This window comes from Dasypus novemcinctus, chromosome X, assembly GCF_030445035.2.
Source record: "Dasypus novemcinctus isolate mDasNov1 chromosome X, mDasNov1.1.hap2, whole genome shotgun sequence".
Lineage (NCBI taxonomy): Eukaryota > Metazoa > Chordata > Mammalia > Cingulata > Dasypodidae > Dasypus > Dasypus novemcinctus.
This window is the reverse complement of record NC_080704.1, coordinates 78,361,834-78,387,845: the sequence shown is the minus strand read 5'-3', so window position 1 is coordinate 78,387,845 and position 26,012 is coordinate 78,361,834. Positions and strand designations below refer to the sequence as shown.

At 38.2% G+C, this 26,012-nt stretch overlaps 1 protein-coding gene across 1 annotated transcript in view; it reads left to right on the top strand.

The window, feature by feature from the left end:
• TEX11 (testis expressed 11) overlaps window positions 1-26,012 on the top strand; it is a 546,877-nt gene that overhangs the window by 165,167 nt on the left and 355,698 nt on the right. Inside the window, exon 11 of the mRNA XM_058291673.2 lies at window positions 2,342-2,437. Coding sequence (XP_058147656.1) covers window positions 2,342-2,437 — 96 coding nt within the window. The remainder of the gene's footprint in view (window positions 1-2,341; window positions 2,438-26,012) is intronic.

The window sequence follows — 26,012 nt, the reverse complement described above, 5'->3', positions numbered from 1 at the left end:
CTCATTGTGGTTTTGATTTGCTTTTCCCTAGTAGCAAGGGACATCGAGCATCTTTTCATGTGCTTTTTAGTCATTTGTATGTCCTTTTGGAGCAATGTCTATACAAGTCTTTTGTCCATTTTTTTAGGCTGTATTGTTGTCGTTTTTTGTTGAGTTGTGGAATTTCCTTGTATATTATAGATATTAAACCCTTATTGGGTACATGGTTTCCAAATATTTTCTCCCATTGAGTAGGTTGTCTTTTCACTTTCATGATAAAATCCTTTGAGACACAAAAGTTTTAAATTTTGATTAGGTCCTATTTATATTTTCTTTGGTTGCTTGCACTTTGGATGTAAAATCTAAGAAACCATTGCTTAACACAAGATCTTGAGGATGCTTCCCTACATTTTCTTCTATGGGTTTTACAGTCTTGTTGATTTTTGTATATGGTATGAGATAGGGATCCTCCTTCATTCTTTTGCATATGGTTATCCTGTTCTCTGTTCAACAGACTATTCTTTCCAAATTGAGTGGACTGGGCAGTCTTGTCAAAAATCAGTTGGACATAGATGTGAGGATCTATTTCTAAGCTCTTCATTCGATTCCTTGTTCTAGTACCATGCTGTTTGGACCACTGTAGCTATGTAATAAGCTTTAACACCAGGAAGTAGCTATTCAGGACCCATTACCCTTCTAAATAAATTTGATCATTGGTTTTTCCATTTTGCCACGTAGGCTGTTAGGCTTTTGGTTGGGATTACATTGAATCTGTAAATCAATTTGGGTAGAATTGACATCTTAATTATATTTAGTCTTCCAAACCATGTACTTGGAATGTCCTTCCATTTATTTAGGTCTTCTTTGATTTCTTTTAGCAATGTTTTGTAGTTTTCCATGTATGTCCTTTACATATTTGGTTAAATTTATTCCTAGATATTTGATTCTTTTAGTTGCTTCTGTGAATGGAATATTTTCTTGATTTTCCTTCTCAGATTACTCTTTAATAGCTTATAGAAATACTGTGGATTTTTGTTGTTTATCTTGTACTCTACCATTTTGCTGAATTCATTCATAAAAACTGTTATAGTTTTGGGGGACTTTCTTAGAGGTAGATTTTTCATTGAAATATGGCTCTTTTTTCCCAAAAGATAACTATTTCTATAGTTAAATCTGTCAGTTCTTATCAATACAGTCCTGGCTAGAGAAACTGACTTGATTTGGTGCTACTGTATTCACTTTAAAATTTGACAAAGTTGGGAGAAATCTTTTTCATTTCCAACTGAAATGGTAGTATATGTGCCCTTTGTCTTTGGCCTACCTGATAAATCCCAACTAGACTGTTAAAGCATTTGAGGAAGGGATCATGTATTTCTACTTAAGTCTTTTGATGGAAACCTAATACAGTGCTACCTATACAATAGATTGTAAGCCAATGAAATTAAATATTGCTTTGCCATGGCTTCCTTATTTTTAAAGTGGGAATGATAAAGTACTTTAATGCTAACACCCTCCTAAGAATTTAGTTATAGTAACACAATTATACTAAATTTAAATAAGCTAGTAATACAATAGCTACTATAAAATTCTTAGACAATATTTTTTTCTTCCTCTTCCTCTCCCCCTCCCCCACGCTGCTGTTTTTGCTGTGTCCATTTGCTCTGTGATTTTCTGTATCTATTTCTCTTTTTGTATTCTCTTCTTGTCTGTCTCCTCTGGGATTCAACAGGATTTGATCCTGGGGACCTCTGATGTGGAGAGAGTTTCCTTGTCAATTGCACCACCTCAGTTCCTGGTCTCTACTGTGCTTCACCTTGACTCTCCCCTTCGTCTCTCTTTTGTTGTGTCATCATCTTGCTGTGTGACTCACTTGAACAGGCACTGGTTCACCATGTGGGAAATTTTCTTGCCATGTGGGCACTCAGCTCACTGCACAGGCACTCAGCTTACTGCATGGGCACTGGCTTGTCACACAGGCACTGGCTTGCCACACAGGCACTGGCTTGCCACACAGGCACTCGTGTGGGCACTTGGCTTACTGTGTGGGCACTCGGCTCGCTACGTGGGCATGCTTTCTCTTCTTCTTTTCTACCAGGAGGCCCCAGGGATTGAACCTGGATCCTCCCATATGGTGGGCAGAGGCCTTATCACTTGAGCCACATCTGCTTCCCCTTAGACAATGTTTGATGTGGGTAGCATAATGATAAGGCATATCCCAAGACTATGTGGTTACTTATGGAAATGTTATTTTGTAATGGTGACCTAAGTTTGAGAAGATGCCTGTCACCATAAGTGCGAGTCAGCTGTTGTGTTGCAGTTTAACCCTCAGTTGTGTATTTTTTTTTTCTATTTTGAATTATAGGCGAAAGTTCTACGGTTATTAGCCACCGTGTATTTGGACTGGGATGACAGAGAATATTATGACAAGGCTCTCAATGCTATAGACCTGGCAAACAAGGTATAAGAGGTTTTTTTGTTTTGAATAGTTGTTTAATGAATTTTTATAATGCTTTGATTGATATTTTGAAATTCAGTTTAGACATTTGCTTCAGTATGTGTATTTAACAGTAGTTTTTTACAATCTGTTCTATAGCACAGAAAAGAAAGATAAAATGTCTCATGAACACCAGATATTTTGAAAAGAATTTCTTTTGCATGCAACAAAAAGGGTTCTTTCAGCTCTAAATTTTAGGATAAAGTAGTAAATGATGATAAGATAGGCAGATAATAGGATTTGGCAAAAAATACTTCAGTGGTTTGTTCTATGTTCACTTCAGCTCATGGTCATACATATATACATACATACATACATATACGCTCCTGAGAAGAAACACTGATAGACAGACTGGTAGCACTTTTAAAAAGATTAATGTGTTTCCTGAATAAGGAAATCAAATATACTGATGCATTTTAGGGTTTTTTTTTTCAATAAGCTTGGAAACAGAAAGAATTATTTTAACTGAATAGTTGAATTTATCAGAATAGTAAATTTCCCAAACCCACAACTTACTTGAAATATTTTTCTTGAAGATTTATGTCAGGTCAATGGAGTTATTTAATGCTGCAAAAAAGAACCCTGTTTAATTTTGAAATTTAAAAATATGAGTAGACATTAACATTTTCAAAAGTCTTTTTTTTTTAATTTTTAAAATTTTTTAAAAGATTTATTTATTTTATTTAATTCCCCCCCCCCCGTTGTCTGTTCTCTGTGTAATTTGCTGCGTCTTGTTTCTTTGTTGTTTCTTTGTCCGCTTCTGTTGTCATCAGCGGCATGGGAAGTGTGGGTGGCGCCATTCCTGGGCAGACTGCACTTTCTTTCGCGCTGGGCAGCTCTCCTTACGGGTGCACTCCTTGCGTGTGGGGCTCCCCTACGCGGGGGACACCGCTGTGTGGTAGGGCACTCCTTGTGTGCATCAGCACTGTGCATGGGCCAGCTCCACATGGGTCAAGGAGGCCCGGGGTTTGAACCGCGGACCTCCCATGTGGTAGACGGATGCCCTAATCACTGGGCCAAGTCCGTTTCCCAAAAGTCTGTTTTTTTGTATTTGCTTAGATAGAATTCCAAATTAAAAACAGGGGCTAAGACACCTCAGGAAGTAGCATACTAGTTATATGTCTTCTTGCTAGCATGTCACTTTGTTCACTGGATGCAGAAGTTGCAATTCTTAAAGCAATAATTGCTCACTAGCATTAATCTTGACCTATCATATTTAATAACCTAATCAGTGATACTGGACATAGCTGAAGCAGGTACATTATACTTTCAGTAGTAATATACACTTCTAAATGTATTATTGAAAATAATTTTAAACTTATGGAAAAGTTGCAAGAATAAGAACAGTTCAAAGAATATCTGTATACCCTACTCTCTCCTTCGCTCCTTTTCTTCCTCCTTCCCTTCTTCTCATTATCGCTCTTTTTTTTATTGTCCCATGGTTGTTTTTTTAAAATTTTTATTGTTTTTTAAAGATACATATATCACAAAAATGTTACATTAAAAAATATGAGGTTCCCATATACCATACATCCCACCCATCCACTCCTCCCACATCAACAACTTCTTTCATCATTGTGGCACATTCGTTGCATTTGGTGTATACATTTTGGAGCACTGCTGCATCTGCTCCCTCATTTATATATATTTTAAATAAGTTTTTAAAAAAATTTATTTATTTATTTCTATCCCCTTTCCCCCCCACCCTGGTTGTCTGTTCTCTGTGTCTATTTGCTGCATTTTCTTTGTCCGCTTCTGTTGTTGTCAGCGGCACAGGAATCTGTGTTTGTTTATGTTGTGTCATCTTGTTGTGTCAGCTCTCCATGTGTGCGGCACCATTCCTGGGCAGGCTGCACTTTCTTTCACGCTGGGCAGCTCTCCTTACGGGGTGCACGCCTTGCATGTGGGGCTGCCCTACATGGGGACACCCCTGTGTGGCACAGCACTCCTTGCGCACATCAGCACTGCGCATGGGCCAGCTCCACACGGGTCAAGGAGACCCAGGGTTTGAACCGTGGACCTCCCATGTGGTAGGCGGACGCCCTAACCACTGGGCCAAGTCCGCCACCCTATATTTATATTTATACACACATTTTTTAATCTTTATTTCACCCCCCTGAGATGGCTCCCTCGTCTGCCTGCTTGTTTTGTCTGCTTGTGTCTACTCATTGTCTACTTGTCTTCTTTAGTAGGCATTGGGAACCAAATCCAGGACCTCCTATGTGGGAGGCGGGCACCCAATTGCTAGAGACACATCCACTCCCCTCTCCCTTATATTTTTGATGTAACAATTATATAATCTATTTTTATCTTTAAAAACAAAGGAAAAAATCTATATATCTGTCCCTTGGCCTTGGTAACTGTAACTGTATAGTAAGTCTTGAGATTAGGGTAGAGTGATTACTCCCACTTTATTTTTCTTTTTCAAAAATTTTTTAGACTTTACAGTTCCTTTGCCTTTCCATATTTTCTGAATCTACAAATTATCTTGCTGGGATTTTGATAAGGCTTGCATTGAATCTACAGATTATTTGGGGAAGAATCAACATCTTTACAATGTTGAATCTCCAAGCCTTGAATACTTGTCTCTCCATTTATTAAAATCTTCTTTGATTTCTTTCATTCATGTTTTCAGCATACAAGTTCTGTGCCTGTTTTTTTTTTTATTTTTTTCTCTCCCCTTTCCCCCCAGTTGTCTGTTCTCTGTGTCTATTTGCTGCGTGTTCTTCTTTGTCCACTTCTGTTGTTGTCAGTGGCACGGGAATCTGTGTTCCTTTTTGTTGCGTCATCTTGCTGCGTCAACTCTCCTTGTGTGCGGCACCATTCCTGGGCAGGCTGCGCTTTCTTTCGCACTGGGCAGCTCTCCTTACGGGGCACACTCCCTGCACGTGGGGCTCCCCTACGTGGGGACACCCCTACGTGACACGGCACTCCTTGCATGCATCAGCACTGCGCGTGGGCCAGCTCTACACGGGTCTGTGCCTGTTTTGATAGATTTATATCTAAGTATTATTTGCCTTTTTAATGATTGTAAATGGTATTATATTTAAAATTTCAGTTCCATGTAGTTATTTCTAGTGTATAGATATACACTTGATTTTTAAAAATGATTGAACTTGTATCCTGAGACTTCACTGAACTAATTTGTTAGATCTAAAATTTTTTTTTCATTGACTCCTTGTGATTTTCTATGTGGACAATCATGTCATCTATAAATGGGATCTGTTTTATTACTTCCCTTCTGATTGTATACCTTTTGTTTATTTTCCTTGCCATATTGTGTTAGCTGGGACTTCCAGTACCATGTTGAATAAAAGTGGGTATTCTTGCCTTATAAGGCCTTTAGTAATAGGATTAATATCTTAGAAGGCAAATTTCAGTCTTTTACAATTAATTATGATGTTAATTGTAGATTATTGTGTTAATAGATGGTCTTTATCAAGTTGATGACATTCTTCCTCTATTTTTAACTTACTGAGAACTTTTGTCATGAACTATTTCCAGGCATCTGCTTTTGTCAAATGCTTTTCTGCACCAATTAATATGATCATAAGATTTTTTTTTCTTTAGCCTGTTAATATAGTGTATGTTTTAGTTTCCTGGCTGCCAAAGCAAATACCATGCAAGGGGTTGACTTAAACAATGAGAATTTATTGGCTCATGATTTTGAGGATAGGAGAAGTCCCAATTTCAAGGTGTCATCAAGGCGATGCTTTTCCCCAGAAGACTGTGAAATCCTCGGGCTGGCTGCTGGTGATCCTTGGTCCTTGGCTTTTCTGTCATGTGGCAGTACACATGGTAGCCTCTCGTGGCTTCTCAGTTCTGTTGACTTCCAGCTTCTGGCTGCTCCCTGTGGCTTTTTCATTCTCTGTGGCCTTCCTTATAAGGCCTTTAGTAATAGGATTAATATCCATCCCCATTGAATTGGGCCACACCCCAACTGAAGTAACTTCATCAAAAGGTCCTGTTCACAATGACTTCATACTCACAAGAATGGATTAAGTTTAAGAACATATGCACAGGGGTACAAAGCTCCAAACCACTATAGTGTATTACATTGATTGATTATCAGGTATTGAACTAGCTTGCATCCCTGGAATAAATTCCACTTGATCTTGGTGTATAATTCATTTATATATATAATGCTAGCTCCTATATACTAATATTTTGTTAAACATCTTTGCATTTTTATTCATGAGGGATATTAGATTGTAGTTTCTTTTTGTGCTATATTTGGTTTTGATATCAGAGTAATTCAGTCTTTGTAGAGTGAGTTAGGAAGTCTTCCCTCCTGCTCTCTTTTCCTGAAGATGTGTAGAATTGTATTACTTCTTTTTTAAAGATTTGGTAGAATTCTCAGTGAAACCATCTGGGTCTGGAGATTTTTTTTCTGGGAGTTTTAACATTAAAATTCATATTCAAAGTAGCTATTTCACATTGGGTGACTTATGTTAGTTTGTAGTGTTCAAGGAAGTGGCCCATTTCATCTAAGTTAACGATTTCATGTGTGTAGCGTTGTTCATAGTATTCCCTTATATTTTTAAGATATATGCAGGGCATAGTGATATCCCCTATTTCATTCCTGATATTGATAATTTGTGTCTTTTCTCCTTTTCCTTTATTGGTCTTGATAGAGGTTTCTCAATTTTATTGATCTTTTCAAAGAACCAGCTCTTTGTTTTATTGATTTTTCTCTATTTTCCTGTTTTCAATTTTACAATTACAGTTCTTTATTGTATACTTAATTTTGCTTGCGTTGGGTTTATTTTGCTCTTCTTTTTTCTAGTTTCTTGAGATGAGTGCTTAGGTTATTGATTTGAGACCTGACTTCTTTTCTAATATAAGCATTTAGTGCCAAAAACTTTACCTCTCAGGACTGCTGCAGCTGCATCCCATTCATTTTGAATTGTTGTATTTTCACTTTCATTTAACTCAGTGAATTTTTCTATTTCTCTTGGGACTTCCTGTTTGACCCATAGATTATTTAGAATTGTTGCTTAGAACACTTTCCAAGTGTTTGGAGATTTTCTTTCTTTTGTTGATTTTTGTTTGACCCTTTGTGGTTGGAGAACATACTCTGTGTGATTTCCATTCTTTTAAATTTGTTGAAATTTGTTTTATGGCCTAAGATATGGTATATCTTGGTAAATTATCTGTGAGTATTTTAAAGAATGTGTACACTGCTCTTTTTAAGTGTTCTATAAATGTCAATTAGATCCTGTTGGTATTATTGAGTTGTATCTCCTTGCTAATTTTTTGTCTAGTTATTCCATCAATTTTTGAGGTAAGGGTGTTGAAGTCTCTAACTCTAATTGTGAATTTATCTATTTTCCTTTTTAGGTTTATAAGCTTTTACTTCACATATGTTGTAATTTTTAAAATTTGGTGTATATACATCTAGGATTATTATGTCTTGTTGGAGGATTGACACTTTTGTCATTATATAATATCCCTCTCTGTCTCTGATAAATATTTTGCTCAGCAGTCTACTTTTATCTGATATTAATACATCCTTTCCTGCTTTCAATTTGATGAATGCTTATGTGGTAGATCTTTTTTCCAATATTTTACTTTCTACCTACCTATATTGTTATATTCAAAGTGTACACACCATATATCTGGGTCATTTTTTTGTACACTGTGCCAATTTCTGTATTTTAATTGGTGTTTTTAGACCAGTTTCATTTTAAAAAGTTTTTATTGTAGAAATCTATATACAACAAAATTTCTTATGGTTTTTAGGATTCTCACTGGCATTGAACAGTTTGATTATAATGTGTATCAGTGTAAATCTCTTTGAGTTTATCCAATTTGGAGTTCATTGAGTTTCTTGGATGTATATATTCATGTGTTTCATTAAATTGGGGAAATTTCAGCCATCATTTCTTCAGATACTCTCTCTGCCCCTTTATCTCTTTCTTTTCCTTCTGGGACTCCCACAGTGTGTTTATTGGTATGCTTGATAGTGTCCCATGAGTCTCTCAGACTCTGTTCACTTTTTTTTCATTCATTTTTTTTCTGCTTCTCAAATTGAATCAATTCAATTGTCTCATCTTCAGGTTTCTGTTTTTTTCTTCTACCAGTTCCAATCAGCTGTTGAACCCCTCTAGAGAATTAAAATTTCATTTTAGTTTTTGTCCTTTTCAGCTTCAGTATTTCTGTATGGTTCCCTTCTTTAAAAAAAAAAACTTTGTACTGTAATAACATATATAGAATTCAAAGTTTCCCATTTTAACTGTTTTCAAACATATAGTTCAGTACTATTCATTATATTCACAATATTGTGTTTCCATCACCAATATCCATTGCCCCAACATTTTCATCACCTCAAACAGAAACTCTATACCTATTAAACAATAACTCCCTCCTCCCCTGCCCCAGTCCTAGGTAACCTATAACCTACTATTCGTCTCTATGAAATTTGATTCTTCTTGGTATTTCATGCAAGGAAGATCATATAATTTGTCTTTTTGTTTTGTTTCTGGCTTATTTCACTCAAAGTGATTTCTTCAAGGCTCATCTATATTGAAGCCTTCAAATAATATTCTGTTTTGTGTATATACCACATTTTGTTTATCCATTCATCTGTTGATGGACACTTGGGTTGCTTCCACCTTTAACTGTTGTGAATAATACTGATATAAACATTGATGTACAATGTTTGAGTCCTACTTTCATTTCTCTTGAGTATATGCTAAGAAATGGGATTTCTAGGTCATGTGGTAATTCCATTTTCAACTTTCTGAGGATCGGCCAAGCTGATTTTCACAGTGGTTGCACCATTTTACAATGCCACCAGTATCTATAAGAGTTCCTATTTCTCTGTATCCTCATCAACACTTCTTTTCTTTTTTTTTTTTCACTAATAACTATCCTAGTGGGTGAGAAATGGTATCTCATTCTGGTTTTGACTTCCCTAATGACCACTGATATCATACATCTTTTTATGTACTTATTAACCATTTGTAGATCTTCTTTGGAGAAATGTCTATTCAAATCAATTGGCTTTTCTTTTTGTTGTTGAGTGGTAGCAAGTCTTTATATTTTCAGATATTAAGCCCTTATGAGATATATGTTTAACAGTTATTTGCTCCCATTCTGTAGGTTCTCTTTTTACATTCTTGATAGTGTACTTTGGAGTACAGAGATTAATTTTAATGAAGTGCATTTTATCTATTTTTTTTCTTTTGATGTTCATACTTTTCATGCCATATCTAAGAAATCACTGCCAAATCCAGGTTATGAGGGCTTGGAAGTTTTCTTTTAGAAGTTTTATTATTTTAGCTCTTATGTTTAGGTCCTTGAGCCATTTTGAGTTAATTTTTGTATATGGTTTGAGGTAGGGATCCAGCTTCTTTTTTTTTTTTTTTTGCAAGTAGATATGCAATTTTCCCAGCACCATTTGTTGAAGAGATCATTCTTTCCCCCAATACTCTACTTGGCACCCTTGTCAAAAATCAGTTGGTCATCAGTGTATGTATGAGTTTATTTATGAACTTACAGTTCTGTTCCATTGGTCCTTCTTTTATGCCAGTACCACACTGTTTTGATTAGGGTAGCTTTGTAGTAAGTTTTGAAATCAGGAAGTATGAGACTTCTTTTAAAATACTAATTTGGGTATTCAGGGCCCCATGCATATGAATTTACATACTGGCTTTTTCATTTCAGCAAAAAAAAAAGTCTTTTGATTTTGATAGGTATTGCATTAAATATCTAGACCACTTTGAGTAGTATTGATACCTTAATAACTTTAAGTCTTCCTATCCATGGTCACAAGATGCCTTGCCATTTAATGAGGTCTTCTTTCATTTCTTTCAGCAATGTTTTGTGGTTTGCAGTGTATAAGTCTTTCACCTCCTTCAGTAAATGTATTTTTAAGTACTTTATTCTACTAGGAGCTATTGTGAATAGAATTATATTTTACATTTATATTTCAGAGTATTCTCTGATGGTGTATAAAACACAGCCGATTTTGGGGTGTTAATCCTGTAGGTTGCAACTTTCCTGAATTCCTTTATTAGTTCTGGTAGTTTCCTTGTGGATTTTTTTGAATTTTCTATATGAAGGAGTGTGTAGTTTGTGACTACAGGAGATTTTACTTTTTCCTTTCACATTTGGATGCCCTTTATTTCTACTTCTTGCCTAGTTGCTCTGACGAGGACTTTGTTTGGTTCTTTTTTAAGAGCCACAGGCTCAAAATTCTCCCAGTCAATAAGATGGGACAATCATGGGGCTCACCTTGTTAATTTCTTGTCTCTAAGTGGGTCAATGTCCTTCATTGCCTGAAGTCTAATGTCTTAAAAATTGTTGTTTCAGGTAGCAATTAATTTTTGCATATGTTTTATGTGCACTTGAGAAGAAATACTATTATCAGGGTATAGATTTTTATATATATCAATAGATCTACTTTATTGATTATGTTCTTCATATATTTCGTATACTTACTTATATTTTTTACTAATTTGAATTCTATTATATTGAGTGATGTGTTGAACTCCCCTATTATTCTGTTTCTGTTTCTCCTTGCCTTTCCTATAGTTAATTTCATTGAGGTTATAGGTATATGTTTATAAATGTTGTATCTTCATTGTGAGTATGTCTTTTAGCATAATTAAGTGACTTTCTATGCCCTGTTTAATACTTTTTTTTCATTTTTTTAAAAAATATTTATTTATTATTATTATTTTTTAATTACATTAAAAAAAATATATGAGGTCCCATTCAACCCCACCGCCCCCCGCCCCCCACTCCCCCCACAGCAACACTCTCTCCCATCATCGTGATACATCCATTGCACCTGGTAAGTTCATCTCTGAGCATCACTGCACCCCATAGTCAATGGTCCACATCATAGCCCAGACTCTCTCACATTCCATCCAGTGGGCCCTGGGGGGATCTACTTTTTTTTAGCTTAAATTATCCTTTGTCTTTTATCAGAATCACAGACCCTATTTATTATTTTTAATTGTTTGGTTAATCTTTATCCATCTCTTTATTTTTAATCTGTTATTCCTCTACTAATTTGGTGTTTTATCTCCTCTATTTTTATTCTTTTAGTGATTCCATTTGAAATGTCACAACCATTCTTAACAAAATTTAAAAGTAAATATATCTTAATTGACTTTCTGGATGAAACAAGGACTTTAGACCACTGCCTTTCAAGATATAGGTTGTTGTCCAGTATTTTAATTCTTTCTTTTTCTTTTGAACTTAAAAATTGACAATGTTTTATTAATGTTTTACAGACACAAAATTTGTTTGGATTTATATCTTGCTTGCTCACCATTGCCTCTTGTGCCTCAGATTGATCTTCTGGCATTGTTCTAATTCATTAGATAATTCATGAGATTTCTTAGAGGTAAATGTTAACAGGTTTTCTTTTGTAAATGTTTTTATTTCGCCCATGTTATAAACCTTGTTAGAGTAACTGGATTTACAAGTATAGGTAGAAAGTTATTTTCCCTCAAATTTTTCTCACTTTTTTCTGATTTCCATAATTGCTATTGCAAAGTCTTCTTGTCATTCTAATTGTCACATTTTTAGATGATTTCCTTATTCCTCTGGCTGCGTTTACATGCATACACATACTCATTCTGCCTAAGACATGGGACACATTGAGCCTTTTGACTTTATGAATTTATGTTTTTCAGAAGTTCTGTAAAATTTTCTCCATTCTTTCTGTGCTATCTTATAGGAGTCCAAGCAGAGACACATTAGAACTTTCTATTCTTTTTTTCCATATCTTTTAAGATTGTTTTCATATTTTCCCACCCCCCTTTTCTCTATGTTACTTTTGGGTAATCTGTTCAAGTACAATTGATAGTTCACCAATCCTCTAACTAAGCTTTGAGTAAGGCAAAAAAAATGAAGAAAACTTTTCTAGATTCTTAATGCTCTGGCTCTTCTTTCCTGCTTTTCTGGCCCAAGCTTACATTTGTGTGTGTGGAATTAATGCTTTAATGAGTTTCCTATGCAGGATATAATTGGTTTGTAGTGGGAGAGTTCTTCAGAACTGTGAGTTAACCGTATGTTTGACTAGGAAACTACTTTTAATTGTTTATTTCATTGTTATATTTTACTTTACCAGAAATCTTCTGTCAGATCTGCTGGTTTGTTTTAATAAGTCTTGTTTTTTTTTTTAATTTATTCATTTTAAAAAAATATATTACATTAAAAAAATATGAGGTCCCCATACACCCGTACCGCCCCCCACCCCACCCCTCCCCCCATAGTAACACTCTTCCCCATCGTCATGACACATCCATTGCATCTGGTGAGTACATCTCTGGGCATCGATGCACCCCATGGCCTGTGGTCCACACCATAGCCCATACTCTCCCACGTTCCAGCCAGTGGGCCATGGGAGGACATACAGTGTCCGGAAATTGTCCCAGCAGCACCACTCAGGACAACTCCAAGTCCCGAAAATGCCTCCACATCTCATCTCTTCCTCCCATTCCCCGCACTCAGCAGCCACCATGGCCACTTTTTCCACACCAATGCAATATTTTCTCGATTATTAACCACAATAGTTCATGAATAGAATATCATTAAGTCCACTCTGATTCTTACTGTATTCCTCCTTCCTGTGGACCTTGGTTTGGTTGTGTCCATTCCACATCTATGTCAAGAGGGGGCTTAGATTCCACATGGATACTGGATGCAATCTTCCTGCTTTCAGTTGTGGGTACTCTAGGCTCCATGGTGTGGTGGTTGACATTCTTCAACTCCATGTTAGCTGAGTGGAGTAAGTCCAATAAATCAGATTGTAGGAGCTGAAGTCTGTTGAGGCTCAGGGCCTGGCTATCATATTGTCAGTCCAGAGATTCAAATCCCCTAGATATATCTTAAACCCCAGCACCAACTACAATTCCAGTAAAGTAGCATGAAAGGCTTGTGAAAAGAGATCCCATCTGAGTCCAGCTCCATCACGCAGAACACCAGCTCCAAAGAAGGGCCAACTGACATGGCCATAGAACCTGTGGTTCTCTTTAGCCCTCAAAAGAACCAATACCTGGGGTTGTATCTACTTTATCTGTCTCTGAGACTCTGCTCAGGTATGCTTAAGGGCAATCCTTCTGATAACCTCCAGACTCTTTTTTAGAGGCTCATAGCCATATAAACTCATTTGTCCTTTCCATTTCCCCCTTACTTTAGGTCAAACAGCATTTTTAACTCCTGTTATTATATGTAGACAGGGATATTCTGCTGGTCCAAGTTGAACCTTTAATTCAAAGTCATTTTCTAATTACGTCATCAGCTGGTACTTGGTAGTGATCCCTCGGTGCCAGGGAGGCTCATCCCCGTGTGTCATGTCCCATGCTGGGGGGTAGGCAGTGCATTTACATGCTGAGTTTGGCTTCGAGACTGGCCACATTTGAGTAACACGGAGGCTGTCAGGAGGGAACTCCTAGGCCCAGTGCTGCTCTAGGCCTTGTTCTTATTTCTGGTGTATAGGCTCACAAGCATAGTCATTAGTATCAGGGGCTCACAGTTGGACCCTCATTCCTTCCTGGTCCTTGCCGTTGCACCCGGGGGACTACCGCTGCTCCCCTAGGGACCATGACAGAGTCCCTCCCAGCCAGGAACCCAGTACTCCCCCAGCTGTTGTTTTTAATTGTTTCCACTGTGAGTATATCCAAACATTTCCATGCATCCTGGACACATGCCCTGTATAACTCCCTGTCAACCATATGTCCCCTGTCAATAACATCCCATACCAGTATTTCTCCGCTGCCATTGTTGAACCACTCTGTGATCCAAAACTTCCTGAAAAGTGAAACCCAATATAATGCCAGGTACCCTTAATAGTAAAATGGAGTATAGTGATGAGTTTAGAGGTTAGATATAGATTACATATTGATTTGGAAAAATTCTACATCCTAACTTTTTCTTTTCTTTTTTCCTAATTATTTGGCTTCTCTTCACAAGACCCATAGATCACAATAATTCATATATACAGTATCCAGTACTCCCACATATCCATTATAAAACCTTTTCCCTTCCACAGCGATAATCATTTAACTTATTCATATCATATTTACTGAAACTGATGTACAGATATTGAGACAATAGCTTTCAAACAAGATAACATTTGTGTTTACATTGTGGTTTATACTTTAGGCTATACACTTTTTTCTAAATTGTTTAGTTATCCTATGTTTTACATTATGGTTTACATTATTAGTCTGTCATCCCCTATATGTTTTTGGTGTAATATTATATGTTTTATATCCATCCTTGTGTACTCTTGTGAAACACTTCTTTTGCCCTCACAGTTACTTTGGTTCCATCTATTCAATATCTATTTCCCCCTCCCCTTGGGGCCCACAGTGACAGTCAATCTACATTTCTTGAAGAGCCATGTTCAGAGATACTTGCAACATTGTTGAGGGCTTGACTTGCTCAACTGCCCTAATGCCCTGGGAGCCACCCTTTCTCTTGAGAGATACAGTTCCCTCTATTTGATGGCATTAGTCCTCCCCAGGCTGTGGGTCTACCTTCACTCTCATTATATGGGTCTCTACCCAATGGTATAACCCACTCTGGCAAAATGAGCATTCAGATATTCCCTAGGAGTTTGTCCTGCATCAGATTATCCCCTTTGAGTATCTTAAACAGGTAACTTTCCTAATTATATTTTGAAAAGGTTTTCTCAGCATTATACTCTCATCCAATACCTGACAATCTCCTATGTTCGTATGTTGCCCCACCCTCCCCCAATTTCTTGGGCAATATTACCCATCTGCCCATCCCTAGCGCCCCTCAAACCCCCAAAGCCCCACCCAAAGGTAATCCTATGCCCCCATTTTATCCCTTCCTTGTACACATACTTACCTCCAGCTTAGCATAAATTTCACCCATGTAGATGTTAGCTTACATCCTTCCTCTACCCCCCTAATTCCTGTAAGCCTATCTTCCAGTCTCTAGCTCTCTGAGGCCGCTTGCTTATTTCATATCATTGAGGTCATTTAGTATTTGTCCTTCAATGCCTGGGTTGCTTCACTCAAATAAGGTTCTCAAGATTCATCCATGTTATCACGTGTGTTTGTAGTGTATTTGTTCTTAAAGCCGAGTAGTATTCCATTGTATGTATATACCACATTTTATTGATCCACTCATCTGTTGATGGGCATTTGGGTCGATTCCAACTTTTGGTGATAGTGAACAGTGCTGCTATGAACATTGGTGTGCATATATTGGTTTGTGTCCTTGCCTTCAGTTCTGCTGGGTATATACCCAGCAGTGGAATTGCTGGGTCATATGGCAAATCTATGGTTAGTTTTTTGAGAAACCGCCAAACTGTCCTCCAGAATGGTTGGATCCTTCTGCATTCGCACAAGCAGTGGATGAGTGTTTCCATTTCTTCACATCCTCTCCAGCATTTGTTTTCTTCTGTTTTTTCCATAGCTGTCAATCTTATGGGAGTAAGATGGTATCTCATTGTAGTTTTGATTTGCATTTCCCTGATAGCTAAAGATATGGAGCATTTTTTCATGTGCTTTTTAGCCATTTATATTTCTTCTTTGAAGAAGTGTCTGTTTAAATCTTTTTCCCATTTTTTAGAAGGGTTGTTTATCTTTTTATTTTCAAGATATAGGAGTTCTTTATATATGCAGGTTATAAGTCTCTTATCGGATATATGGTTGCCAAATATTTTCTCCCATTGTGTAGGCTCTCTTTTCACTTTCTTGACAAACTCCTTTTAGGTGCAGAAGGCTTTAATTTTGAGGCAGTCCCATTGATCTATTTGTTATTTTGCTGCTCGTGCTTTTGGTGTGATGTTCATGAAGCCATTTCCTATTACAAGGTGGTAGATGTTTCCCTACACTGCTTTCCGAGGTCTTTATTGTCTTGGCTCTTATATTTAGGTCTTTGATCCATCTTGAGTTGATCTTTGTATAAGGTGTGAGACGGTAATCCTCTTTCATTCTTCTACATATGGATATCCAGTTCTCCAGACACCATTTGTTGAATAGGCCATTCTCTCCCAGTTGAGAGGGTTTGGTGGCTTTATCGAATATTATATGGCTATATATATGAGGATCTATATCAGAACTCTCAGTTCGGTTCCATTGGTCTGTGTGTCTCTCCTTGTGCCAATAGCATGCTGTTTTCACTAGTGTAGCTTTGTAGTATGTTTTGAAGTCAGGTAGTGTGATTCCTCCAATTTCCTTTTTCTTTTTCAATATGTCTTTGGCTATTCGGGGCCTCTTTCTTTCCAAATAAATTTCATAGTTAGTATTTCTAGTTCCTTAAAGAAGGCTTTGTTGATTTTTATTGGGATTGCATTGAATGTGTAGATCAGTTTTGGTAGGATAGACATCTTAATAATATTTCGTCTTCCTATCCATGAACAGGGAATATTCTTCCATTTATTTAGGTCTTCTTTGATTTCCTTGAACAGTCTTGTATAGCTCTCGGTGTATAAGTTTTTTACAACTTTAGTTAAATTTATTCCTAAATATTTGATTTTTTAAATTTACTATTATGAATGGTATTTGTTTTTTGATTTCCTCCTGATCTTGCTTATTATTGGTGTACAGAAATGCTACTGATTTTTGCACATTTATCTTATAACGTGCGACTTTTTTTGCATTTAAAGTCTATTTTGTCTGATATTAATATAGCTACTCCTGCCTTTTTTTGGTTATTGTTTGCTTATAAGACTCTTTCCAACCATTCACTTTTAGCTTCCATGAATCTCTGGGTCTAAGATGTGTCTCTTGTAGACAGCATATAGATGGGTCATAATTCCTTATCCAATGTCCCAGTCTGAATCTTTGACAGGTGAGTTTAATCCGTTGACATTCAGTGTTATTACTTTCAAGGAATTATTTATGTTAGCCATATTTTGATTGGACTTGTGTTTGTCATATTTTGTTTGTTTGCTTGTTTTTTCTTCTCTTTTTGTCTTTTTTTTTTTAAATATTTATTTATTATTATTTTTTAATTACATTAAAAAAAATATATGAGGTCCCATTCAACCCCACCGCCCCCGTCCCCCACTCGCCCCACAGCAACACTCTCTCCCATCATCGTGATACATCCATTGCACCTGGTAAGTTCATCTCTGAGCATCACTGCACCCCATAGTCAATGGTCCACATCATAGCCCAGACTCTCTCACGTTCCATCCAGTGGGCCCTGGGGGGATCTACAGTGTCCCGTAATTGTCCGTGAAGCACTATCCAGGACAACTCCACGTCCCGAAAACGCCTCCACATCTCATCTCTTCCTCCCGTTCCCCACACCCAGCAGCCCCCATGGCTACCGTTCCCACACCCATTTCACATTTCCTCTGTGGACCTTGGATTGGTTGTGTCCATTGCACACCTATGTCAAGTGAGGGCTTAGATTCCACATGGGTACTGGATGCACTCTTCCCGCTTCTAGTTGTAGACACTCTAGGCTCCATGTTGTGGTGGTTGACCTTCTTCAACTCCATGTTAGCTGAGCGGAGTAAGTCCAATAAGTCAAAGTGTAGGAGCTGAAGTCTGTTGAGGCTCTGGGCCTGGGTGTCATATTATCAGTCCAGAGATTCAAATCCCCTACATATATCTTAAACTCAGCACCAACTACAATTCCAATAAAGTAGCATGCAAGTCTTGTGAAAAGAGATCCCCTCTGAGTCCATTTCCATTCTTTTTGTCTTTTTTGTTGCTCTTACACTCTCCTCCAACTCTGTCTGTCCTGTTTTTTCCTTTCTTCCTGCAGAATTCCCTTTAGAATTTCTTGAAGGGGAGGTTTCTTGTTGGCATACTCTTTCAATTTCTGTTTATCTGTCAATATTTTGAACTCTCCATCATTTTTGAATGCTAGTTTAGCTGGATAGAGTATACTTGGTTGGAAATTTTTTTCTTTTAGTACCTTGAATATATCATACCACTGCCTTCTTGCCTCCATGGTTTCAGATGAGAAATCAGCACTTAATCTTATGGAGCTTCCCTTGTATGTGATGGTTGTCTTTCCTCTTGCTGCTTTTAGAATTTTCTCTTTGTCTTGAGCATTGGATAATTTGAAAACTATATGTCTTGCGGTGGGCCTGTCGGGGTTTATGATGTTTGGGGTATATTGTGCTTCTTGGATATGTACATCTGTCTCTCTCAGTAGATTTGGGAAGTTTTCAGCCATTATTTCCTGCAACACTCCTTCTGATCCCTTTCCCTTCTCTTCTCCTTCTGGGATGCCTATAATACGTATGCTTGTGCATTTTGCATTGTCATTCAGGTCCCTAAATCCTAGCTGGATTTGTTCTATCTTTTTATCCATCAATTCTACTATCTGTTTGATTTCCGATGTACTGTCTTCCACATTGCTAATTCTCTGCTCTGCCTCTTCTAATCTGCTGCTATTTGCTGCAAGTGTATTTTTGATTTCTTGAACTGTGGTGTTCATTCCCATCATATCTGTTATCTTTGTGCGTATGTCTGCAGTTTCCCCACCAAGTATTGTCTTCATATTGTTAACCTCTTCATTTACTTCATTAAATTTGTCTGTGATATATGTTCTGAGATCTTTATTTACTTGTGCGAAGTTCTGCTCCCCTTCCTGGTTTTTAGTTTGTTCATTGGATTAAGCCATGTTTTTCTGATTACTGGTTTGGTTTGTATATTTTTGTTGCTGTCTGGTCATCATTTTATCTTGTAGGGTTTAATCACTTCCTTAGCTTCTTTATCTAGTCTTGGGGATTAATTAGCTGTTGTTTTTGTGTAGGTGTTATATCTTCTTTTTGTCACTTTGTTCTTCTTATTCTAATTTCTTATTGCTGGCCGAGTTCACTTTGAAGGAAAGTATTAGCACCAGGGAAAGGCAACTTTGTAAGAAAGGAAAATGTGTAAAGTAGTATTGGTAATAAATGTTAACAGAGCAACAATATGAGATCTGGGAGGATGGATATTAGATTCATGTAAGTTGTGTAGAGTTATAGCAGTAAGTAGAGTACCTATAATGAGGTAGTCGACTGAATATGGGAGGAATATGGTATGAATTAAAAAGCTAGTGTTTTCATGAGAGAGGGAAAGAGAAAAGAAAGGCAATAGTTTCAAGAGTGGATAAAAGACAGAAAACAAAACAAAGGTATTAGAAATTAAGAGTTAGACAATTTGGGGATCAAAAAAAGAGAGGTGGAACAGAGGAGAAACAGTAGATGATGGAGGATATCAAGATGTGGGGGAAAGGGGATAGTGTAGGTAGCCAAAATCAATTCACACAGAAATAAGGCAACGGAGGATGAGGAAACCCAGCAAATGTGAGGTGTTCCCTGCAGCACCTATTGTATAATTAAGATAAAATAAAATAAGAAGAAAATGAGGGACATGAGAAAAGAAAGGAAAAAAAAAGAGAGAGAAGAAAGAAAGAAAGAAAGAAAAAGGGATGGATAAAGAAAAGGGAGGGGAACAAGTAAGGAAAAGAAAAGAAGATATAGAACACCAACAAGAGCAACCAAAAAAACCCTAAATAAATGAAAAAAAAAGACCTTGGCAGATACAATGGGAGAAAACACTAGGAAATAATGCATTATTAGCAACCAGGACAATAAAAAATAAAAAATTAAAATTAAAATTAAAAAGAAAACGCAATCATTCAGGGCTCAGACAATCAAGGACCTCAGATGGGCCTCAGGGCATGGTGGATTCAGGGATGGAAAGTATGTGATATTGCAGACTGAAGAGGTGTGAGTCTCTGGGTTGTGGGCCACCAGGGTTTAGGGGACACAGACCTGGCTACCTCAAATCCGGTTAACAGGGAGCCTGGGAGCACTGCAGTGCAACACAACCTTCAGGGATCCCCGCAGCTGAGTGCCAGCCTTATGGGAGAGGTCACATCCTCAAACTCTGACCTATGTGTCCGAAAACTGCAATTCCCCCTTTCACTAGGGTTTCTACCATGGCTGTATCACCAATTCGACTTCAGGACACCTCCCGTCCTGCAAGCCCCCGAAACAGCCAGTTGGGGGAGCCTCTATATTGCAGCCAATTTAAGGATGCTGCAGATCTGCAGCCAGGCCTAGGGGGCGGGGCTCTAGCCGGAAGCACTATATCAGTGTCTGCAACCAAAAATCCCATGCCTCACAAAAGATTCCCCTAATCAGCTTCCAGCCACCTCCCACCCTGCACTCCCCTGAAATAGCCTCCTGGTGACGTCTTTTTACTGCTAGTGATTTAAGGCCACTGCAGATCAGCAGCCGGCCTTGGGGGCGGGGCTCTAGCCAGAAGCGCTATTATTCGTGTCCGATATAAAAAATTTCCCGCCTCGCAAATAACTCCCATCTGTCTCACCAAATCGGTTTGCGAAGGCCTCTGCCCTGTTAGCCCCTTAATAGGCCACTCAGGGCTTATGAATTCCCCAGTACCGCAGAGCCTCCAGGAATTGCTGCCGCAGTGCCAGTGCCGCGATTCTGCCTGCCCCAGAGGGGAGCGTCCCACGCGCAGCCCCTAACTCTGTGTAAGAGAGCCTCAATTTTATCTTTAACATGAATTTTCTCTGTTACCTTCCCACAAAATCAATGTCCAAACACCTCCTGCCCTGCAAAATCCTGAAATAGCCTGGTCCTGAAAAATTTCTAACGCTGCCCAGACACTTCTTTGCAGGAGAGACTATCAGGTGCACTCACTCAACCACCATCTTGCCCTGCCCCTCTTGTTTTTTTTATGTTTTCAATTTCTTCTTTTGTCTTTAATAATTTTTTTGTCTTTATTCATTTTTTAATATTACATTAAAAAATATGAGGTCCCCATATACCCCCTAACCCCCTCACCCCACTCCTTCCCCCATAACAACAATCTCCACTATCATCATGAGACATTCATTGCATTTGGCGAATACATCTCTGAGGACCGCTGCACCTCATCGTCAAAAGTCCACATCATAGCCCACACTCTCCCACATTCCACCCAGTGGGCCATGGGAGGACATACAATGTCTGGTAACTGTCCCTGCTGCATCACCCAAGACAACTCCAAGTCCCAAAAACGCCTCCACATCTCATCTCTTCCTCCCATTCCCTATCCCCAGCAGCCACCATGGCCACTTTCTCCACACCAGAGCCACATTTTCTTTGATTACTAATCACAATAGTTCATGAATTGAGTATCAGTAAGTCCACTCTAATCCATACTATATTCCTCCATCCTGTGGACTTTGGAATCGTTGTGTCCACTCCACATATATATCAAGACGGGGCTTAGATTCCACATGGATGCTGGATGCAATCCTCCTGCTTTCAGCTGTAGGCACATTTGGCTCCCTGGTGTGGTGGTTGACCTTCTTCAACTCCATGTTAGCTGAGTGGGGTAAGTACAATAAACTGAAGTCTGTTGAGGCTCAGGGCCTGGCTATCACATGGTCAGTCCAGAGATTCAGGTCCCCTGGGTATATATTAAATCCCGGCACCAACTACAGTTCCGGTAAAAGTAACAGGAGAGGCCTGTGAACAAAGATCATATCTGAGTCCAGCTCCATCACACAGAAACACAAACTCCGAAATAGGGCTAACTGACATGGCACTGAACTCCATCTGCCATGACCATAGAACCTGTGGGTCTCTGTAGCCCTTAGAAGAACCAATACCCAGGGTTGTCTCTACTTTATCTGCCTCTGGGACTCTGCTGAGGTGTGCATAAAGTCAACCTCTCTGATAACCTCCTGGCTCTTTTTGGAGACTCATAGCCATATAAAATCATTTGTCCTTTCCATTTCCCCCTTGATTCGGGTCAAAAAGCATTTTTAACTCCTGGTATTATATGTAGATTGAGATATTCTGCTGGTCCTAGTTGATCCTTTTATTCAAGGTCATTTTCTAGTTACATCATCAGCTGGTACTTGGTAGTAATCCCTCGGCGCCAGGGAGGCTCATCCCCGGGAGCCATGTCCCACGCTGGGGGGAAGGCAACACATTTACAGGCTGAGTTTGACTTCAAAACTGGCCACATTCGAGCAGCACGGAGGCTCTCAGGAGGTACCTCTTAGGCACCCTGCAGCTCTAGGCCTTGTTCTTATTTCAGGTGCACAGGCTTACAAGAATAGTTGTCATATCAAGGGCTCATTGTTGGACCTTCCTTCTTTTTTGGTCTTTGCCGTTGCACTTGGGGGATTGTTCCTGTTCCTTTAGGGACTGTGGTAGAGCTCCCCTGGCTAGGAACTCAGCACTCCCTCAGTTGTTGTTTTTAATTGTATCCACTATGAAAATATCCAAACATTTTTATGTACCCTGGATATTTGCCCTGGAGAACTCCCTGCCAACCATGTATTCACTGTCAATAACATCCCACACCAGTATTCCTCCCTTGCCATTGTTGAACCTCTCTGTGATCCAAAACTTCCTGAAAAGTGAATCCCAATATATTGCCAGGTTCCATTAATAGTAAAATTGAATATAGCAATGAGTTTAAAGGTTAGATATAGAATACATATTAATGTGGAAAAATTAAGGTAAAAATAAATTGGGGTATCAAAAAATTGAAAAATGCAAAAGCTTTATTTTTGATGTTTTGCCTTCTATTACTGCAATAAGTGTTTCCCTGTATGCAAATTGGCAAGGCAACCTCTTCTTTCTTTTCCTCAGTGTCTACGTCCTTTCTTTTTCTTCCCTAATTGTTAAGCTTATCTTCATTAAAGTTTTAGATCACAGTAATGCATATATACAATATACAGTACTCCCACATATCCAATATAAAACACTTTTCCCTTCCACTGAAATAATCTTTTTACATATTCATACTATATTTACTGAAACTGATGTAGAGATATTGAGACAATAGCTTTCAAGCAAGGTAACATTTGTGTTTACATTGTGGTTTATATTTTAGACCATACAATTTTCTAAATTTTTAGTTATCTTATGTTTTACATTATGATTTACATTTTAGCCTATCAGCCCCTATATATTTTTGGTGTAATTTTACATGTCTTATATCCATCCTTGTGTACTCTTGTGGAACACTTCTATTGCCCACACAGTTACACTGGTTTCATCTATACAATACCTCTTTCCCCCTCCCCTTAGGGCCCACAGTGACAGTCAATCTTCATTGCTTGAAGTGTCATGTTCAGAGATACTTGCAACAGTGTTGAGGGCTTGACATGCTCAACTGCCCTACTGCCCTGGGAGCCACCATTTCTCTTGAGAGATACGATTCCCTCTATTTGAGGCCATCAGTCCTCCCTAGGATGTGGGTTTACCTTCACTGTCGTTATTTGGCTCTCTACCCAATGATATAACCCACTTTGGCAAAATGAGCATTCACATATTCCCTAGGAGCCTGTCCTGCGTCATATTATCCCCTTTAAAAGCATCTTAAACAGGTAACCTTCCTTATTATATTTTTGAAAAATTTTTCTCAGCATTATACTCTCAACCAAATACCTGATAATCTCCTATGTTCATATGTTGCCCCACCTTCCCACCAATTTCTTGGGCAACATTACCCATCCTCCCATCCCTAGCCCCCCTCAAGCCAGCAAAACCTCACACAAAGGTAATCCATTGCCCCCATTTTATCCTTTCCTTGTATAAATACGTACCTTCAGCTTATCATAGATTTCACCCATGTAGGTGTCAGCTTACATCCTTCCTCTACCCCCCAATTTCCTATAAGCCTATCATCCAGTCATCATCCAGTCTCTAGCTCTCTGAGGCAGCTTGGTTTACTTATTTCATATCATTGAGGTCATGTAGTATTTGTCCTTCAATGCCTGGGTTGCTTCACTCAATATAAGGTTCTCAAGATTCATCTATGTTATCATGTGTGTTTGTAGTGTATTCGTTCTTAAAGCCAAGTAGTATTCCAAGTATGTATATACCACATTTTATTGATCCATTCATCTGTTGATGGGCATTTGGGTTGATTCCAACTTTTGGCAATAGTGAACAATGCTGCTATGAACATTGGTGAGAATATATCAGTTTGTGTCCTTGTTTTCAGTTGTGCTGGGTATATACCCAGCAGTGGAATTGCTGGGTCATATGGCAAATCTATGGTTACTTTTTTGAGAAACTGCCAAACTGTCCTCCAGATCCTTCTGGAATGCAGATCCTTCTGCATTCCCACCATCAGTGGAAGAGTGTTCCCATTCCTCTAGATCCTCTCCATCATTTGTTGTCTTCTGTGTTTTTTCATAGCTGCCAGTCCTATGGGAATAAGATGGTATCTCATTGTAGTTTTGATTTGCATTTCCCTGATAGCTAGAGATTTGGAGCATATTTTCATGTGTTTTTTTGCCACTTGTATTTCTTCTCTGGAGAAGTGTCTATTTAAATCTTTTCCCCATTTTTTAAATGGGCTGTTTTTCTTTTTCTTTTCAAGATATAGGAGTTCTTTTTATATGCAGGTTATAAGTCTCCTATCCGATATATGGTTACCAAATATTTTCTCCCATTGTGTAGGCTCTCTTTTCACTTTCTTGACAAACTCCTTTGAGGTGCAGAAGGCTTTAATTTTGAGGAAGTCCCATTTATCTATTTGCTCTTTTGCTGCTCATGCTTTTGGTGTGAAGTGCATGAAACCATGTCCTATTACAATGTTTTGTAGATGCTTTCCTACACTGCTTTCCAAAGTCTTTATGGTCTTGGCTCTTATATTTAGGTCTTTGATCCATCTTGAGTTGATTTTTGTATAAGGTGTGAGATGGTCATCCTCCTTCATTCTTTTACCTATGGATATCCACTTCTCCAGGCACCATTTGTTGAATAGGCCATTCTCTCCCAGTTGAGAGGGTTTGGTGGCTTTATCAAATATTATATGACTATATATATGAGGATCTATATCAGAACTCTCAGTTCGGTTCCATTGGTCTGTGTGTCTCTCCTTGTGCAAATAGCATGCTGTTTTCACTAGTGTAGCTTTGTAGTATGTTTTGAAGTCAGGTAGTGGGATTCCTCCAATTTCCTTTTTCTTTTTCAATGTTTTTGGCTATTTGGGGCCTCTTTCCTGTCCAAATAAATTTCATAGGTAGTTTTTCTAGTTCCTTAAAGAATGCTGTGTTGATTTTTATTGGGATTGCATTGAATGTGTAGATCAGTTTTGGTAGGTTAATAATATTTAGTCTTCCTATCCATGAACAGGGAATATTCTTCCATTTATTTAGGTCTTCTTTGATTTCCTTGGACAGTCTTGTGTATTTCTCTGTGTATATGTTTTTTGCATCTTTAGTTAAATTTATTCCTATGTATTTGATTTTTTTATGGACTATTGTAAATGGTATTTGTTTCTTGATTTCCTCCTGATCTTGCTCATTATTGTTGTACAGAAATGCTACTAATTTTTGCACATTGATTTTATTACCTGCATCTTTACTAAACTCATTTATGAGTTCTAGAAGCTTTGTTGTAGACTTCTCAGGGTTTTCTATGTATGGGATCATATCATCTACAAATAATGAAATTTTGACTTCTTCCTTTCCAATTTGAATGCCTTTTATATCTGGTTCTTGCCTTCAGTGCTTGAGCAAGTACTTCTAAGACAATGATAAATAGAAGGGGATAGAGTGGGCATCCTTTTCTTGTTCCTGATCTTAGAGCGAAAGACTTTTGGATTTC